The sequence below is a fragment of the Paroedura picta genome, chromosome 9, assembly GCF_049243985.1.
Source record: "Paroedura picta isolate Pp20150507F chromosome 9, Ppicta_v3.0, whole genome shotgun sequence".
Taxonomy (NCBI): domain Eukaryota; kingdom Metazoa; phylum Chordata; class Lepidosauria; order Squamata; family Gekkonidae; genus Paroedura; species Paroedura picta.
This window is the reverse complement of record NC_135377.1, coordinates 76,323,096-76,342,827: the sequence shown is the minus strand read 5'-3', so window position 1 is coordinate 76,342,827 and position 19,732 is coordinate 76,323,096. Positions and strand designations below refer to the sequence as shown.

General features: G+C 46.8%; 1 protein-coding gene across 13 annotated transcripts in view; it reads right to left on the bottom strand.

Moving 5' to 3' along the window:
* CTNND2 (catenin delta 2) overlaps positions 1-19,732 on the bottom strand; it is a 671,801-nt gene that overhangs the window by 170,748 nt on the left and 481,321 nt on the right. For all 13 annotated transcript variants that reach the window (XM_077353364.1, XM_077353370.1, XM_077353371.1 and 10 more), the window contains one exon: positions 16,772-16,904. In XM_077353364.1, the coding sequence (XP_077209479.1) occupies positions 16,772-16,904 (133 nt within the window). The remainder of the gene's footprint in view (positions 1-16,771; positions 16,905-19,732) is intronic.

The following is a 19,732-nucleotide window of genomic DNA, read 5'->3' as shown; positions in this document are numbered from 1 at the left end:
TACCGGGCCGAGCACCGAGCCCTGAGGTACCCCGCTACTCAACTTCCCTCCAGTCTGATGAAACACCATTGACAACAACTCTTTGAGTGCGGTTCTCTAACCAATTCCCTATCCACCTAACTATCTGAAAATCCAGATTGCAGTCCTTCAATTTATCCATCAGAACATCATGGGGAACCTTATCAAAAGCTTTACCAAAATCCAAGTAAACGACATCAACCGAATTTCCATGATCCAGCAAACCTGTTACTTGGTCAAAAAAGGAAACCAGGTTGGTCTGACAGGACCTGTTGGAGACAAATCCATGCTGACTTCCTTGGATCACCAAATTGTCTTCCAGATGTTTGCAGATCGCTCCCTTTAATATCTGCTCCATTATCTTCCCCACAACAGAGGTCAGACTCACTGGTCTGTAGTTTCCCGGGTCATCCTTCCTCCCTTTTTTGAAGATCGGAATAACGTTTGCTCTTTTCCAGTCCTCCGGGACATCTCCAGTCCTTAAAGAGGTTCCGAAGATGATGGACAAGGGCTGTGCAAGTTCTCTGGAAAGTTCTTTGAGTACTCTCGGGTGCATTTCATCTGGACCAGGGGATTTGAACTCATCCAGTGCAGCTAAATGCCTCTCGACAACCTCTCTATCCATGTTAACCTGCCACCCAGACACTATCCTTTGGCTACTGCCATCTCTAGATGTGCCTAAACTCTTTGACCTGTGGGAAAAAAACAGTGTTAAGGTGTGGCAGGGCCCCCTGCCTCACTGACAGGCACACTGTCTTCTATAACGAATGGCACCCCACAATAGTCTAGGCTTAAGCTAAAGCCAAGCCGACACTGCTAGGGTTGGCCAAGCCAGGCCAGACTCCATCTCTGCCTTAGGTTTGGAATGACAGCCTTTGCCTGACCCAGAGGTGCCTCTGGACTCAAGCATGCATCAGCTCATCCCCCCCCCCCCATTGTATTTCTAAGGGAGTGGACTGGCTTCCTCCTGTTTATGTTACTATTTTACCATTTACATCTTTGTTTGCTTTGAGTTCCTATGGGAGTCATCGACCCTGGTATATATAGGCATTTCAATCCATAAACGCTAAGTTACCCCCCTCTCGCAGCATTTGGGCTAATCTTCCCCACAAGCTCAAAGATACGTGTTTTAGGACACTTGTTCACACAGTTTGGGTAACAGATTATGGTGAAGAATGCGGGCATTTGCCCCATGCTTACAAGGGAGTAAAGTAGATGCACGGCACTCTCCAGTAACCCGGACATAAGGGAAAAAGCCTGAGTGAACTCTTGGCAGTTGTGTGTGTGTGTGTGTGTGAATGTGCTCTTGTGTGCTTTCTAAAAGGGTGGGCCTTTCTCTCCTTTCTGATCTTTCACTATCATTTTGCTCCTACGGGAGACTTGTTTCCTTTAAGGTTAGGAACACCAAAGCAAGGTTTTCTTAGGCTTAGATGGGCGGGTGGACGACATGCACCCAACAACAGTTTCCTTTAAGGCTAGGAACACTGAAGCAAGGTTTTCTTAGGCTTAGACGGGCGGGTGGACGACACGCACCCAACAAGAACTAGGGATTAGCCAAGCGTAGGAAGGCGTTAGGGAAAATTCCTCTTCGCTGTAGGAAGGACCAGGAAAATCCCCCTACTGCTAAAATCTGTGCAAGCAGAGTCGCCCTCTGTAGCACAAAACTGCCCTGTGAAAGCAGGCAGTGAAGTTTGAGTGTCGAGAGTGGCACTGAACTTGGGCGGGCTTAGCGAAGCTCCGCAGTGCAGGTTTTGGTAATTTCCCCCATGTTCAGGAAAGCATCGGCAATCCTAACCAAAATTAGCCAAGTACACTCAGGTTTTTGGTGGTTTTCCCGAGGATTGAGTGCGCTCCGGCAATCTCAATTAGAAAAATCAGCCAGCTGACAGGCTTTTGGTAGTTTTCCCCCTGAACTGAGAGAGCCCAGGCCATCTCGGTCAAAAGAAAAACTAGCCACACCCGTGAGAGCGTAACTCTACGGGCTCCTCTCCCCCTCTCCTCCGCTTCTTAAGAGACTAGTTGCGGCAGACCCTAAGCTCATTCCTCTGTGCTTGCTTGCTCAGCTGCAGGAAGCCAGAAAAACAGTGCCCCAGTCCCTGAAAATTGAGGAATGGCATCCCAATTGGAATTTGCCAGCATGGTTGCTGACAAGGAACCGGTAGCCAAGCGTGGCGGCCAGAACCTCTGGCGCCCAGGAGTTTTCAAAGGCCCTAACCCCTTAAAAACCCTCACCGAAGCCTTCCAAAGATGGTGTGACACCCGGAGGTTCAGGAGCAGCAGTAAGGACTCTTATGCTGCTTGGGGTTTGTATATGTCCCTCCAGGACAGTGTAGCTCAGATCACTGAGCTGTAGCATACCCTGCTCGCTGAGAAGGACAGCCTTCTGACGGAACAGCTTGAACAAAGGGAGGCTCAGCTGACTGACCTCCTTGAACAGTGTGAATCTCACATTCTCCATCTCAACGATGAGGTCGGGAATTGGAGAAGTGAGTGCTTGAGTGCACAGGTAGAGAAAGCTCACCAGCTTCAAACCATCCAGGAGCTGGAGAGCCAGCTCAAAGCCACAGGGCAGAGAGCTGAGTCAGCAGAAGTTCAGATTCTCGAGCTAGAAGCAGAGTTAGTTGGCCAGGGAAGCCCATTGTAACAAGAAAAGATTTTTCAGTTATGTGAGGAGCAAACATAAAGTAAAGGACGCAATAGGCCCACTGTTGGGTGCGGATGGACAAACTCTAACGGAAGATGCAGAGAAAGCAGAAAGGCTTAGTGCCTATTTTACATCTGTTTTTCCCCACAGGTCAAAGTGTTTAGGCACATCTAGAGATGACCGTAGCCAAAGGATAGTGTCTGGGTGGCAGGTTAACATGGATAGAGAGGTTGTCGAGAGGCATTTAGCTGCACTGGATGAGTTCAAATCCCCTGGGCCGGATGAAATGCACCCGAGAGTGCTCAAAGAACTTTCCAGAGAACTTGAACAGCCCTTGTCCATCATCTTCGGAACCTCTTTAAGGACTGGAGATGTCCTGGAGGACTGGAAGAGAGCAAATGTTATTCCGATCTTCAAAAAAGGGAGGAAGGATGACCCGGGAAACTACAGACCAGTGAGTCTGACCTCTGTTGTGGGGAAGATAATGGAGCAGATATTAAAGGGAGCGATCTGCAAACATCTGGAGGACAATTTGGTGATCCAAGGAAGTCAGCATGGATTTGTCTCCAACAGGTCCTGCCAGACCAACCTGGTTTCCTTTTTTGACCAAGTAACAGGTTTGCTGGATCGGGGAAATTCGGTTGAAGTCATTTACTTGGATTTTAGTAAAGCTTTTGACAAGGTTTCCCATGATGTTCTGATGGATAAATTGAAGGACTGCAACCTGGATTTTCAGATAGTCAGGTGGATAATGAATTGGTTAGAGAACCGCACTCAAAGAGTTGTTGTCAATGGTGTTTCATCAGACTGGAGAGAGGTGAGTAGCGGGGTACCTCAGGGCTCGGTGCTCGGCCCGGTACTTTTTAACATATTTATTAATGATCTAGATGAGGGGGTGGAGGGACTACTCATCAAGTTTGCAGATGACACCAAATTGGGAGGACTGGCAAATACTCCGGAAGATATAGACAGAGTTCAACGAGATCTGAACACAATGGGAAAATGGGCAAATGAGAACAAGATGCAATTTAATAAAGATAAATGTAAAGTCCTGCATCTGGGTCAGAAAAATGAAAAGCATGCCTACTGCATGGGGGATACGCTTCTAGGTAACACTGTGTGTGAATGAGACCTTGGGGTACCTGTGGATTGTAAACTAAACATGAGCAGGCAGCGTGATGCAGCGGTAAAAAAGGCAAATACCATTTTGGGCTGTATCAACAGAGGCATTACATCAAAACCACCAGATGTCATAGTCCCATTGTATACGGCACTGGTCAGACCATACTTGGAGTACTGTGTGCAGTTCTGGAGGCCTCACTTCAAGAAGAACGTAGAAAAAATTGAAAGGGTACAGAGGAGAGCGACGAGGATGATCTGGGGCCAAGGGACCAAGCCCTATGAAGATAGGTTGAGGGACTTGGGAATGTTCAGCCTGGAGAAAAGGAGGTTGAGAGGGGACATGATAGCCCTCTTTAAGTATTTGAAAGGTTGTCACTTGGAGGAGGGCAGGATGCTGTTTCTGTTGGCTGCAGAGGAGAGGACACGCAGTAATGGGTTTAAACTTTAAGTACAACGATATAGGCTAGATATCAGGAAAAAAATTTTCACATTCAGAGTAGTTCAGCAGTGGAATAGGCTGCCTAAGGAGGTGGTGAGCTCCCCCTCACTGGCAGTCTTCAAGCAAAGGTTGGATACACACTTTTCATGGATGCTTTAGGATGCTTAGGGCTAATTCTGCGTTGAGCAGGGAGTTGGACTAGATGGCCTGTATGGCCCCTTCCAACTCTATGATTTTATGATTCTATGATTCTAGATCAAAGGAGCTGCACAGTTCCTAGTTGAGAACAATGTGGCCAAGCATGCACAAGTCAGTCCTGACGCGTGCCACAGAGAAGTAGAAGCCCTGAAAAAGAGATTAGGGAGTCAGAATGCCCTGATCTTTGTCATTTGCCCTAGTGGACTTCCCAATCTGCCATGTTTGGTTCTGTCTGAGCCCTTGCCAGAGGAGGCTGTTAGCAGTCTACCAATAAACCCTGACTGGGTAAGTCGGGCTCCTGCAAACCCAGTCCAAACTGAATCAGTTCAGCAGACCACCCAGGGTGACCCCGTGGAACAACAAGAGATCAGGAAGACCCTAGCTTGGAAACCACATGAGGTTAAAGTAGTAGCAGACTGGCTTGGACCTCTAGACAAGGACACCGGAGTACAGTGGCTTTCGGTGGTTTATTATCAGCACACTGATGCCACTGTGGAGGACTTGTGCCAGCTAGCGCGACTTTGCATGTCAGGGTCTGACCTAGCTGTCTTGAACTCAGCAGTAGCATCTAGAGGGCTTCTGCGTCTAGAGTGGGCCCAAGAGGTCGCCAGAATATTTGGCCAGATCAGTCTCTCACTGACTTGTTTTACACAAGCAAGCAGGGAGCAGACGAAATTACAGAGGTTTATGTCTGCAGAAAGCAGTTCTTAGGGCTGCTTTCGAAGCGTGCGAGGGCAGACCACAATGCTGTCCTTCAGTATAACACCCCTGAGTTCAAGGAAGATATCCTAAAAGGACTCAATACCCCGTCCCAAATCATGTTAGGCCCCATTGAACTGGCTGACCTGTTGGGATGTCCTTGCCATCAATCTTAGGCAAGTCTCTGATGTTCTCAGAGAACTGGCTCCCTGCAGGGAAGGGGAGACAGGCAGCACAAGAGCCTGTTCAGGGAAGGGGAAGGGGAGACAGGGAAGGAGAGACAGGCAGCACAAGAGCCTGTTCAGGGAAGGGGAAGGGGAGACAGGGAAGGAGAGACAGGCAGCACAAGAGCCTGTTCAAGCAGTCACTGATGCCATCTTTGACGCCCATTTGATACCTAGAAAGAACAGGAGAAGCAGCAGCTTTAGAGCCAGGAAGAACCCCTTTGGCCAAAGTGCAGAGTCTTCTCTTGGCATCCAGGCTGCTGCTCCACCAACCCCTCATGGGAGCCCTCAGCAGGCCGTTCCCTCTGCCCAGAAACAGTCTCAGCCCCCAGAAACTTCCCTTCGAAAGTGCTTGTGGGCTAGACTCAGAAAAGCTGGACTGGACATGGCCCAGTTCCACAAGCAACCCATGGACAAGCTGATGCTAGCGTAAGGGAGACTCTCCCTCAACCAGGCAGAGTTCCCACAGCCAACTTCCCCTGGCCAAAACAGGGATAAGCCACAGAGTGCCTTTCCTTCTAGTAACTTCCCCCAGAACAATCCCAAACCTAATAGAGATTCTGTCCCTCAGCGGCAGAATAAAATTAGTGACCGGATTTTTCTGTGGCGGGAACTTAGAAATACTGGGGTAGACATGACCCAGTATGACCCACAGATAACATCTGTGCTCATGTGTGCCTTTGTAAAGGCCATGAGGAAGAAGAAAACTGAAGAAACGCTCAGATCTCAGCCAGAGATGGATGCAAGAACTAGCCCCACAGAAATTTCTTCTGAATCCCCTAAGGATTGGCAGAAGGAAATAGATGAGTGCAAAATTAATAGCCAGAAAAAGCTCAGACAACTGAGAGCACGTGGAGAGAGCTACTGGGGAGAGTTGCTGCTGACCAGGTGAGGCTATCGTGCTGCCTGGGTGAGGTGATTGCTGGGTAATTGTTGGGAGGATTAAAAAGGGCTGCTCCTCACCAGAGGCAGAGCTCAGACAACTGAGAGCACGTGGAGAGAGCTACTGGGGAGAGTTGCTGCTGACCAGTACTTGCACTGCCTAGACATGGACCTCCAGGACACTCATCCCATCATCTGCAGTGAGTGTGACATGATTGCCTTCCTCCCAGAAGACAAGATGGACTACAGCTGCCCGAAGTGTAAGCTGGTAAGACTTTTGGAGGAAAAGATTAGGGGATTAGAAAACAGAATTATTACTCTGACCCAAAGTAAGAAAGGGGAGGAGTTCATGCAACTCGGAATAAAGCCCTGCAACTCGGAATAAAGAGAATACAACCAGTCCTGAAGAGGATAAGGAGATTGACCACAATAGGGAGCCTCTGCAGACAGTTCGAAAAAAGACTCAACGGCGAAGAGCGAGACAGTTCTCGGGCCTTTGGAGCTCCAGAATAGATTTCAGGCCCTTGCAGAGGAGGTGCAAGGGTCAACGAGGGAAGAGGTCCCAAAACAAACTCTAAGACAAAGGGAAGAGGCCACGGGGACAGAAGGAAATGGAGTTGAGATGAAAAAAAAAGGAGAGTACTGGTAATTGGAGACTCCCTGCTAAGAGGAATGGATCGCCATGTGGCTGGGCCTGACCCCCTAACCCGAGAGGTGTATTGCTTGCCAGGCACGAAAATTAAAGATGTTTCAGAACGGCTGCCCAAACTCCTCAAATCTACGGATCGCTACCCATTTGTGATGGTCCATGTGGGAACGAATGACATGTCCCTGAATACCATCGCTCCTATTTAAAAAGACTTGTAGCCAGACGCGGATGTTGGATTTTCGTAGGGCAAACTTTAATAAACTAAGAGACATGATGAGTGTCATACCATGGACGAGAATGCTGGAAGGGAAGGGATCATGTGAAGGGTGGGCGCTACTCAAACAAGAGCTATTGCATGCTCATTCAATGACTATCCCAGAAAGACGAAAAAACTGCAGGAGCTCTAAGAAGCCTATTTGGATGAACAGAGAACTTCAAGAGTAACTAAGAAAGAAAAGGAAGATGTTCAGGAAATGGAGGGAAGGACAGAGCTCTAAAGAAGAGTACCTACAGGTTACTAGGCACTGTAGGTCAATCATCAGAAAGGCCAAAGCTGAGAGTGAGCTACGATTGGCCAGGGAAGCCCACTGTAACAAGAAAAGATTTTTCAGTTATGTGAGAAGCAAACGTAAAGTAAAGGAGGCAATAGGTCCACTGTTGGGTGTGGATGGACAAACTCTAACGGAAGATGCAGAGAAAGCAGAAAGGCTTAGTGCCTATTTTACATCTGTTTTTTCCCACAGGTCAAAGTGTTTAGGGACATCTAGAGATGGCCGTAGCCAAAGGATAGTGTCTGGGTGGCAGGTTAACATGGATAGAGAGGTTGTCAAGAGGCATTTAGCTGCACCGGATGAGTTCAAATCCCCTGGGCCGGATGAAATGCACCCAAGAGTGCTCAAAGAACTTTCCAGAGAACTTGCACAGCCCTTGTCCATCATCTTCGGAACCTCTTTAAGGACTGGAGATGTCCCGGAGGACTGGAAGAGAGCAAACGTTATTCCGATCTTCAAAAAAGGGAGGAAGGATGACCCGGGAAACTACAGACCAGTGAGTCTGACCTCTGTTGTAGGGAAGATAATGGAGCAGATATTAAAGGGAGCGACCTGCAAACATCTGGAGGACAATTTGGTGATCCAAGGAAGTCAGCATGGATTTGTCTCCAACAGGTCCTGCCAGACCAACCTGTTTTCCTTTTTTGACCAAGTAACAGGTTTGCTGGATCGGGGACATTCAGTTGATGTCATTTACTTGGATTTTAGTAAAGCTTTTGACAAGGTTCCCCATGATGTTCTGATGGATAAGTTGAAGTACTGCAATCTGGATTTTCCGATAGTTGGGTGGATAGGGAATTGGTTAGAGAACTGCACTCAAAGAGTTGTTGTCAATGGTGTTTCATCAGACTGGAGAGAGGTGAGTAGCGGGGTACCTCAGGGCTCGGTGCTCGGCCCAGTACTTCTTAACATATTTATTAATGATCTAGATGAGGGGGTGGAGGGACTACTCATCAAGTTTGCAGATGACACCAAATTGGGAGGACTGGCAAATACTCCGGGATCTGAACATAATGGAAAAATGGGCAAATGAGAACAAGATGCAATTTAATAAAGATAAGTATAAAGTTCTGCATCTGGGTCAGAAAAATGAAAAGCATGCCTACTGGATGGGTGATACGCTTCTAGGTAACACTGTGTGTGAACGAGACCTTGGGGTACTTGTGGATTGTAAACTAAACTTGAGCAGGCAGTGTGATGCAGTGGTAAAAAAGGCAAATGCCATTTTGGGCTGTATCAACAGAGGCATTACATCAAAATCACCAGATGTCATAGTCCCATTATATACGGCACTGGTCAGACCACACCTGGATTACTGTGTGCAGTTCTGGAGGCCTCACTTCAAGAAGGACGTAGATAAAATTGAAAGGGTACAGAGGAGAGCGACGAAGATGATCTGGGGCCAAGGGACCAAGCCCTATGAAGATAGGTTGAGGAACTTGGGAATGTTCAGCCTGGAGAAAAGGAGGTTGAGAGGGGACAAGATAGCCCTCTTTAAGTATTTGAAAGGTTGTCACTTGGGAGGAGGGCAGGATGCTGTTTCTGTTGGCTGCAGAGGAGAGGACACGCAGTAATGGGTTTAAACTTCAAGTACAACAATATAGGCTACATATCAGGAAAAAATTTTTCACAGTCAGAGTAGTTCAGCAGTGGAATAGGCTGCCTAAGGAGGTGGTGAGCTCCCCCTCACTGGCAGTCTTCAAGCAAAGGTTGGATACACACTTTTCTTGGATGCTTTAGGATGCTTAGGGCTAATCCTGCGTTGAGCAGGGGGTTGGACTAGATGGCCTGTATGGCCCATTCCAACTCTATTATTCTATGATTCTATTATTCTATGATTTAGAAATCCAGCAACTTCGTAAGCAAAACCAGGAATTCCAGGATGAATTTTGCAGAGTAAAAAGTCAGGATGAGATGAACAGAAGAGAAAATGCCAGTGTAATGACATGCTTGCAAAATGTACTGGATTCCCAGAGCAACACAGAAAATAAATTAGCCAGTAATCTGTACAACGCCCAACTTTACCTTTCTTCCCAAAAGAAAAAACATTTGGTATCTCAGTTTCCCCACCTCCGAGTCAGGAAGAAAGCCTAGTCTCTAAGCATAAACAGAGTTCCAGAATCCGGGCTCACAGCATTTCCTTTATCAAGGAAGAACTTGTAGCAAGAATTATATTCTTTCTCAATTTACTCCTTGCTTCCATTCTCCCAGTGCATTGCACAAACAAAGTCTTAGCGGACTTCAAACTGGGTGAAAGTAATCTATGCTGCTTTGCACCTCAATTTTCCAAAACTGCTCCAGTGCCAGGGAGCTAACAGAATGATTCCCCAACATGGTACCTTTATTTTTGCATTTCAAATTTTCAAATTTTGCTGCAATTTGGAATCAGGCTCTCTCTTTCCAGTTCCTAAGCTAGGAATTCAGTTAGAAATCTGAACAGCCCAGTGAGTCATGTCTTATTGTCTCCGCCATCACTCACTAATCTACATAACTAAAAGGATTTCCACAACAAAGGAATGATCCTTTGTTTCCAGCCCAGGAATAACTTTTGTTTTTGTTTACTGACCCCCACTTGAGGAAAACGGAGCGCGGGGGGGAGTTCTGTCTTAGAATCATAGAACCATAGAATCATAGAGTTGGAAAGGGCCATACAGGCCATCTAGTCCAACCCCCTGCTCAACGCTGGATCAGCCCTAAGCATCCTAAAGCATCCAAGAAAAGTGTGTATCCAACCTTTGCTTGAAGACTGCCAGTGAGGGGGAGTTCACCACCTCCTTAGGCAGCCTATTCCACTGCTGAACTACTCTGACTGTGAAATTTTTTCCCCTGATATCTAGCCTATATCGTTGTACTTGAAGTTTAAACCCATTACTGCGTGTCCTCTCCTCTTCAGCCAACATAAACAGCATCCTGCCCTCCTCCAAGTGACAACCTTTCAAATACTTAAAGAGGGCTATCATGTCCCCTCTCAACCTCCTTTTCTCCAGGCTGAACATTCCCAAGTCCCTCAACCTATCTTCATAGGGCTTGGTCCCTTGGCCCCAGATCATCTTCGTCGCTCTCCTTTGTACCCTTTCAATTTTATCTACGTCCTTCTTGAAGTGAGGCCTGTAGCAGACACCAACCACCACACTGTTTGTTTTCCCCTCGCTTATTTTCACCCAATGTTTTTCACTGTTGATATACTCTCCTTCACCTTTCCTCACATACAGTGTTACTCCTCCATCTCTTCGATCTATTCTGTTTTTTCTGAACAGTTCATATCCATCCACTATTACATTCCAGTCATAATCTGTATAAAACTTAGCTTTCCATAAGCTTTGGAGGATGGAATGCTAGTTTGCTTAGACAAGGGACCAGATCATTTATATAGATACTGAACAGAAGGGGTGCTAAAATATGGCCCTGTTCAACTCCCTTCTCTGATCTCACTGGCTTAGTTCAATGGCCCTGTGGATCGCATTGGACCCTTATAAAAGTAATTTTCTGAAGGGCTAATATTAAAAAAAAGAGACACCTATCTACTGAAGGTGTTTCTAACCACTTCCACAAAATAGTTTTCAATATGAAATCAAAAGCTGATTTAATGTTCATTTCCTAAGTACTTAATCATTGTTTCTTAGTATCATAGAATCATAGCATTGGAACAGACCTCCAGGGTCATCTAGTCCAGGTGTAGTCAACCTGTGGTCCTCCAGATGTCCATGGACTACAATTCCTATGAACCCCTGCTGGCAGGGGCTCATGGGAATTGTAGTCCATGGACATCTGGAGGACCACAGGCTGACTACCCCTGATCTAGTCCATCCCCTGCACAATGCAGCAACTCACAACTACCTGCCCACCCACAGTGATCCTAATTACATGCCTAAGTGATCCCCCCCACCAAAAATATCTGAATTCAGCCTGGCCTGGAGGATCATCCCACGGGGGGGGGGGGGGGGTTCAAGTCAGCTGGAGGACTCCTGAAGCCAGTGTCATTCTGCATTCAGGATGCACCTCGATTTAATCTACTTCTAAAGGTCTTCTGCCTTTGTGCAGTCAGAGTGCCTTAAAGAGCCATAGCTCTGCTTTCCACTCATTGTGGCTTGCAAAACAAAGAGGCAAACACTTGCACATCTGCTTAGCCCATCAACCAAGCCAGCCCTGGATCAAGACAAGATCTGCCCCCACAGCTCATGGCTGTGAGAGTCACTGCCGGGCTGCAGCATCCTTGTGAGGCCACTGTTTCCCTCTAACTTTCCTTATACCCAGCTCCATCGTTTTGTCGGCTCATCCAGATCTTGCCCTGTTAGTGTACTGTAAAAAATAAAAAAGCTTCCCCCTTTTTAAGATATCCCCCCCCTTTCCAAACATTTCTCATCCTTCATTTTGTTCTCCTCCTTGCATGATACAATGGAACCAGAATAATTCTGCAGGGCCTGCAAAAGGGATCTCCTCACCAGGCATTTGTTTAAGGTCAACCAGATCCAACACCTTTCATTGGGTCCTCCCTCCCATGAAAAGCATTGCCTGAATCATCAAATCCCTGAGGCTGTTAGTATGTTGTTGTTTGAATTACTGTTCTTACTAATGTTCTACTGTTCCACTACATAGTTCTATTGTTATTTACTGTTTACCATTATAGTTACTGGGTTCGGTCAGGGCAACCACCTGCCCCCTCAATCCCTGTCCCTCGTGGCTCCTCAAGGGGGTGGGGAAGGAATAGGAGGCCAACTCAGGGTCATTATCAACTTTTCCATGAGTTCCGGGCAGTTCCCTGAATGGCTGAAGGAGGCGGTGGTTCGCCCTCTCCTGAAAAAAACAGTGCTGGACCCGTGAGACCCTGCCAACTACCGCCCGGTGTTGCACTTAGCATTCCTGGGCAAGGTGGTGGAAAGGGCCATGGCAGACCAGCTCCTAGCATTCTTGGAAGAAACTTCGGCATTTGACCCATATCAGTCTCGCTTCCATCCTGGCCACAGGGTGGAGACGGTGTTGTTCGCCCTGCTGGATGACCTCCGTCGCCAGCTGGATAGAGGCGGGTCAGCTGTGCTGGTCCTTTTGGATCTGTCGGCTGCCTTTGACATCGTGGACCATGAGTTACTGGTCCTCCACCTCGCCAGCACGGGGATAAAAGGGCACAGCCCTGCGCTGGATACACTCCTTCCTCCAGAACCGGACCCAGAGGGTTGCGGCGGGGGATGAGTTCTCACGCCCCTATAGATTCCCTTGTGGGGTCCCACAGGGCATGGTTCTTTCCCCCACATTATTCAACATTTTTATGTGCCCTCTGGCCCAGCTGGTGCGGAGTTTCGGGCTGGGTTGCCATCAGTACACTGATGACACCCAGCTCTATCTCCTTATGGACGGCTGCCCGGACTCTCCCCCGGAACCAGTTGCCAGATGTTTGGAAGCGGTGACAGAATGGTTTGAGCAGAGTCATCTGAAACTCAACCCCTCCAAGACGGAGGTCCTGTGGCTGGGTAGAAGAAGAAGAAGAAGAGTTGGTTCTTATATGCCGCTTTTCCCTACCCGAAGGAGGCTCAAAGCGGCTTACAGTCGCCTTCCCATTCCTCTCCCCACAACAGACGCCCTGTGGGGTGGGTGAGGCTGAGAGAGCACTGATATCACTGTCCAGTCAGAACAGTTATCAGTGCTGTGGCGAGCCCAAGGTCACCTCGCTGGTTGCATGTGGGGGAGCGCAGAATCGAACCTGGCATGCCAGATTAGAAGTCCGCACTCCTAAGCACTACACCAAACTGGGTCTCCTAACCACTACACCAAACCGAGTGAGCTGCGGGCCCTGCAGAATCTCTCGGAGTTCCGCAGGGCCTGCAAAATGGAGCTCTTCCACCAGGTCCATGGTTGAGGCTGGGGTCGGCAAAGTACACCGATGGCTCCCCCCTGGGCTTCTTTTGCATCACTGATCTCCTTCTTTGCCACCCCCCCTTAGCAATGGGGGTAGGAAGGACCTTTTTTGCTGCCACCATGTTGTGATGGATTTTAAGTTTTAATGGGAGTTTTAATGGGGTTTTTAAGACATTGTGAAATAAATCAAATAATAATAATAATAATAATAATAATAATAATAATAATAATAATAAATAATCCGATCACCCAATAAATGTTTAAATTTTTTAAAAACTATACAAATAATTAACTCCCATCCATTTGGGAAACCCTTTGATGGCCATAAAGAAAAACCCATAAAGAGAAAGCCTGCTTTAAAGAAACACTAAGAGTTGGTGTTTATACCTCACTTTTCAATGCCCAAAGGAGTCTCAGGGCAGCTGACAATTTTTCCCTTTCTCTCCCCACAACAGACACCCTATGACAGGATTGCCTTCTAAAACAGTTCTTTCAGGGCTGTGACTAGTCCAAAATCATCCAGCTGATTGCATGGGGAGGAACAAGGAATCAAATACAGCTCATGAAATTAGAAGCCACCATCCTTAACTACTACACTACACTGGCTTTAAACATTTTTCTTAAACCGTCGTTGCCCTTTAAATCTCTGTCCCATCCCCAGGTTCACAGGAGAGAGGGCTAGGGTAGAACCAGTGCTGATCCTATGCAATGCCAGGCCGATAAACAACAAGTCCTCAACCTTGCGGGAGTACTTCACAAGGCAATAGGCTAACCTGGCTTGTGTGACTGAAAGCTGGGTGCGTGAGGGTGAGACTGTCGCCTTGAAAGATCTTGCACCACTCGGTTTTTCGATCCTGCATCAGCCCTGGCTCCAGGGGAGGGAAGGGGGGTGGTAATCCTGGTCAGAGAGTATTTCTCCTTCAGGGCTCTCCCTGTGCCATTGATCCCGGGGATAGAGTGTGTTGGCCTAGAATGGGAGCCAGTCAAGAATGTGGCTATCTGGTTGGTGTACCGATCACCCCCACTGTGCCTCCGGATTCCCTGCCAGGCCTGCTGGAGGCAGCGGCCACCTGGGCATTGCAGTACCCAAGACTTCTTGCAGTTTGTTGCCGGTCCCACCCATCAGGCCGGTCACACCCTCGATTTGATCTTTAGCGCAGGTGTAGCAGTAGATCACCACATCCTGAAGGCTCGACTGAGGATACCACCCCCTCCCCATTTGGGTGATGCACTGATTTTAGTCTGTCCACGGAGACTTATGGATTCCGATTCCTGAATGCTCTGCGGGACCCAATGCATACCGGCGTCTTGCTAACAGCCTTGGTGGAGGACTGGCAGTCCAGCCTCACGGCCGCCATTGACAAGATTGCTCCTAGGCACCCTCTTCGCCTCCGATTGATACAGTAAGCGAACTGGAAGCTCCATGGCTGTCACAGGGGCTAGTGTTTGATGGCTTCAGGCAGCTCTCATTAACCAAAATGGACAGATTATTAGGTTCAGTGAGGGCGACCACTTGCTCCTTAGATCCCTGTCCATCTTGGTTGCTTAAATCAGGTGACCAACAGATAGGAGGTCCTCTGAGGGAGATTATCAACCTCTCCTTAACATCTGGAGAATTCCCTGAAGGACTTAAGGAGGCAGTGGAAGTTTTCTTTCTTTGCTGAAGAAAACATTGCTAGACCCGCAAGACCCCGCCAGTTACCTCCCAGTTTCGCATTTAGCGTTTCTGGGCAAGGTGATACAGCGGGCCGCGGCGGATCAGCTACTAGTATTTCTGGAAGAAACTTGGGCCCTTGACCCATACCAGTCTGGCTTTCATCCTGACCACATGGTTGGAGACCGCGCTGGTCGCCCTTACGGATGATATCCGGTGCCAGTTGGATCGGGGCAGTTCCCTTATATTCATTCAGTTAGATCTGTTGGCCACATTTGATGTGGTCGACCATGAGATATTGATTGACCACCTTGCTGGAACCGGGATTAGGAGGCAATGGCTGGTGGAATAAGCTCCCGGAAGAGCTACAGGTTCTGTCGGAATTGTCAACTTTCCGCAGGGCCTGTAAGATGGAGCTCTTCCGTCAGGCATATGGTTGAGCCCGTGGGGGAGGGGGTCCTGACATTTGATCTTGATTCCTTGTGTCCATCTGAGTGATCTGACACCTCACTCCCACCAACAGAACACCAACAGAACAACAGGAGGGCTGCCCCCAGTTGGATGAGGGGAATAGAGAGCAATTGGGCTTTTTCTGCCTGCCGCCTGGTTTTATGTATTATCATGTATTATTACTAAGGGAATTATAGGTTTTATGAGTTTTATGCTTTTTATTCATTTACTGTGTAAACCGCCGCAAGCCCTGTTGGTAATCGGCAGTATATAAAATTAAGTATAAATAAATAAATAAATAAATAAATAAATAAATAAATAAATAAATAAATAAATAAATAAATAAATAAATAAATAAAAATGCTGTTTAACCGAGGCCATCCAGCTTCCCTGGTTAATCCTATTTTTTTCAAGATTATCCAGGATACACTATAGTGCGAAGCTGAAAAAATATATATCCAGTAGAAGGAATAGTTGAAAAATGCCATTGAGGTATTCTCTGGCTATTTTTCCAGTTTGGATTTAGCCGAATGCACCCCCTGCCCAATGCCTACATTTGATTCCGACTTTTGTCAACTATTCTCCAAGGAGAAATGTTCTCTATGAAATGCTGTTCTGTGGACAGAAGACCCCTAACAACTGCTGTGATAGAATCATTTGGAGATCACTGGGTCAAAAACTGATAGCTCATTAATTAGTGACTGAAATGTCCTTTAAGAGCTCCAGGAAACAGGCAAACCACAAAGGTCTTCCTTTCTTTTTTGGCCAAGTCACTATCATTTCATTGAATGCCCAGCTCTCTTGCCCACAGGAATGCCCAGCTCTCTTGCCCACAGGAAGAAAACTAATATATGACAAATTGAGAAATGACTGCTTTATGACAGCAGTACAAGAAGTTTAAAAAATATTTCTCTATATATAACCCATCTGCTCATTTATGTCTCTATCAAGAAGTCTGGGTATCAAAATGGTCCAGAAAGCTGCCCTATGACACTTTGCCATGACTGAGAAATGCACACACACTATTCCTCTAGCCTCAGAACCTAGAAATGAGGGGCTGTCTTGGATCCAGGCATCCTTTTTGCTCTCTTCCAACCCCCCCCCTCGCTATAGACCCCTTGCCAACCACACTGGCTCTTGTCCAAGATCACCAGCATTTCGGTGGTCAATGAGGAATCCCTCTTCATTTATTCACCAATAGGAAAACTGGATCTGATTGTTAGACTGCTGAAATATGAGACTTAGTGCTCTAGAAAGGACCTCAGCCTGGCCAAGAAGGGAGTTCCAAGCTGGAGGGTGGCACAACCCCAAGAGGCTATGTATGACATACACACAAAAACACACAAGTGAAATGATTGCTAATCTTAATGCCACCGTTCTTGTTGTCTTACCTCAGCTTTTATTTTATTGTCTCCAAAACAAAGATGTTGTAAGTAGGCGGCAGCGTTGGACTGCACTGAGGGGAACTGATGCTGTAACATCTGTATAACCTCTGGAAGTTCTGGATCTCGCCATCCAAACTCTCTGTGCACAAAGAACAAGAGAAAAATTCAGTAGTTATCCTAGAAAGATGGCAGGAGCACCTAGCATGGCTGAAGGGCCTATCGGCTTATGCGCCAAGACAACAGAAAATATATTTAAGGGGAAACGGGGGGGGGGGGTGTTTACCAGTGTCACTGCCAGAATTAACATATGGAAACAACGCTACCCACAATTTTAAATATGCTTTGCCATTACAGACTTTGCTGGGATTTATTTTCTTACTGCACCAGTATTCTAAAATAATAAAAATCAGACGCACTATAGGAAGCCCTGATCATGATGGGGAAAAATGAAACACACACACACACATACACACACAGTCAATATGCAAAGACATGCTTTTTCCATGGGGGGGGGGCGGCTGAGCAGAGCCCCTCTCAAATAGCAGGGTTTGGGGTGGGGTCACATTTTGAGCTAAGCAGCCTCAGAGGAAGTGAAGCCAAACCAGGTATGCTCCGGGAGTGCTCCAAGAAAGAGATGCCTGGGCCCACCTGGGAGATGCTGGATCTCCCTCATCTAGCCTCAAATTGGCTACAGGGCCTATATACACACGCATGACACCTAATTCTCATACAGCAGAACCCAAGTGCCCAATAGTGGTCTCCACTGGGCCATATCCACAAGAGTATATGTTGGTGCTATTTTCCACATCACAGATACCTAATTATACCATGAGCATCGTGTATGTTCTGTACTGAAGGAGCTCCATTCCAGGGTTTTCAACCAGAAAAGTCAGTCCCTCATTAGAAATCTCCTTACTCTTCAATTTATGTTTCTTTAGGCAGACGTTCTGCAGTGTCTCTCCATCCCTGCCATTGCCCTGCTGTTCTTCCTCTTTTGAAGAAGGACCACCAGATATCGTACTCTTTTTGGTTCAGATAGTTCTAGTGTTATATTACCCTAGTTATTTCCAAAGCCTGTAGCCAAGTTGCTCAGCAATGATGAACTTGAACCAAACATGGAAAAGCAAGGACATAAGCCTGATGACCAAATGTTGATTAGTTCTGTCATATTTCCAGTAGCTATTTATGGCTGTGAAAATTGGATGATGAAAAAAAACAGACAAGAAGAAAAACAATTTCTTTGAACTCTGGTGTTGGAGAAGGCTTCTGTGGGTGCTATGGAAAGCAAAAGTCACAAACAAGGAAACAAGGAAACAAGGAAATACTACAGCACATAAAGCCTGATCTATCACTGGTAGGCGAGATCATGAAACTCCGGCTCACTTACTTTGGCCATATCATGAGATCCAACCCAGTGGAGAAAGCAATTATGCTGGGATTGGTCAGCGGAAAAAGGAGACCAGGCCAACAAAGAACACAGTGGTTGAAACTTTGTCCAATGCCTTGTTCCTTGAAAATATTAGTGGAGTCACTTAACTAAAGTGGAGTCACTTAACTAAACAAGAATGCACCGGGTTCTTGTCTGCCTGTGGAACATAATGTTATGAAGAAGGAAGAGCTACATGACTTACATTGTGTTGAAAACCCAAACTAAACGAATTCTGCAGATTTTTCAAACTATTGGTTGTACTGTGCATCTTTAACACTTTTTGCTCCATTTAATATTTTGGAAACAGCCTTCTGGATGGAGACTGTCTAGTGCTCTGTCTGTCCTGTGCACCTTCTGATTGGCAAGCCACTCTCGGGCCAGCCCTCCACAAACCCAGCAAAGCCTGTGGCTGCCATTTGGCCACTGGATATCACCAGGGATTGAGGTCAATGTCAAAGGCCCCAGTCTGGGGGTGGGTGGCTGAGGGGCTTGCCTGCTGCCACCCAGGAAGCCCTCAAAGAAGAATATGAGTTGGTTCTTATATGCAGCTTTTCTCTACCTGAAGGAGTCTCAAAGCGGCTTACATTCGCCTTCCCTTTCCTCTCCTCGCAACAGACACCCTGTGAGGGAAGAGGGGCTGAGAGAGCCCTGAGATTACTGAAGAAGAAGAGTTGGTTCTTATACACTGCTTTTTTCACTGTGAAACATTTGCTGGGTAGAAGAGTAAGAATAAAAGAAAGATAAAGATAAAATAAAAAAAATAAAAAAAATAAAAAATAATAGTTTGTTCTTATCTGCCACTTTTCTCTACCCAAAGGAGGCTCAAAGATGCTTACAGTCACCTTCCCTTTCCTTTCCCCACAACATACACCCTATGACGTGGGTGAGGCTGAGACAGCCCTGAGATCACTGAAGAAGATTTGGTTCTTATATGCCGCTTTTCTCTACCCAAAGGAGTCTCAGAGCACCTTCCCTTTTCTCTCCCCACCACAGACCCCCTTTGAGGGAGGGGAGGCTGAGAGAGCCCTGAGATTCTTCTTTTACTCCCAATAAAGCTAATGTTCTTGTTTAAAAGTTTAATGTATTAGAATAAAGCAAGCTGCTACACCAGACGCAAATTTAGAACTAACATTCAAACTACAGGTTGCTACATATAGGATTCAGCAGGGCTGCCTCCCCCCCCCTTCCTGGGAATAATTAACAGATGCCGCGCATCATCATAATAACAACCCCGAAGTGAGAATGGGGGGGGGGGAGAAGAAAGGAGAAAGAAAAGAATGATATTCTGCACCCCTAAAATCAACCTCCCCTCTTCATGCAAAGGAGGCACAATTTTTGTAGGATTAACACAACGGAATTCTTGAACTAATTTAGACGCCTTGGAGCCCATCCTCTGACATACCAATCCTGCACAGGAGTTTATTGTCCAAGTTGACTTGAGTGACATGAAAATAGGGGTGGGCCTACTCTAGAGAGGGAGGGAATGGGGACTGCACCTCAGTGCCTACCTGTCCAAAAAGTTTAAGATATAGAAGAAA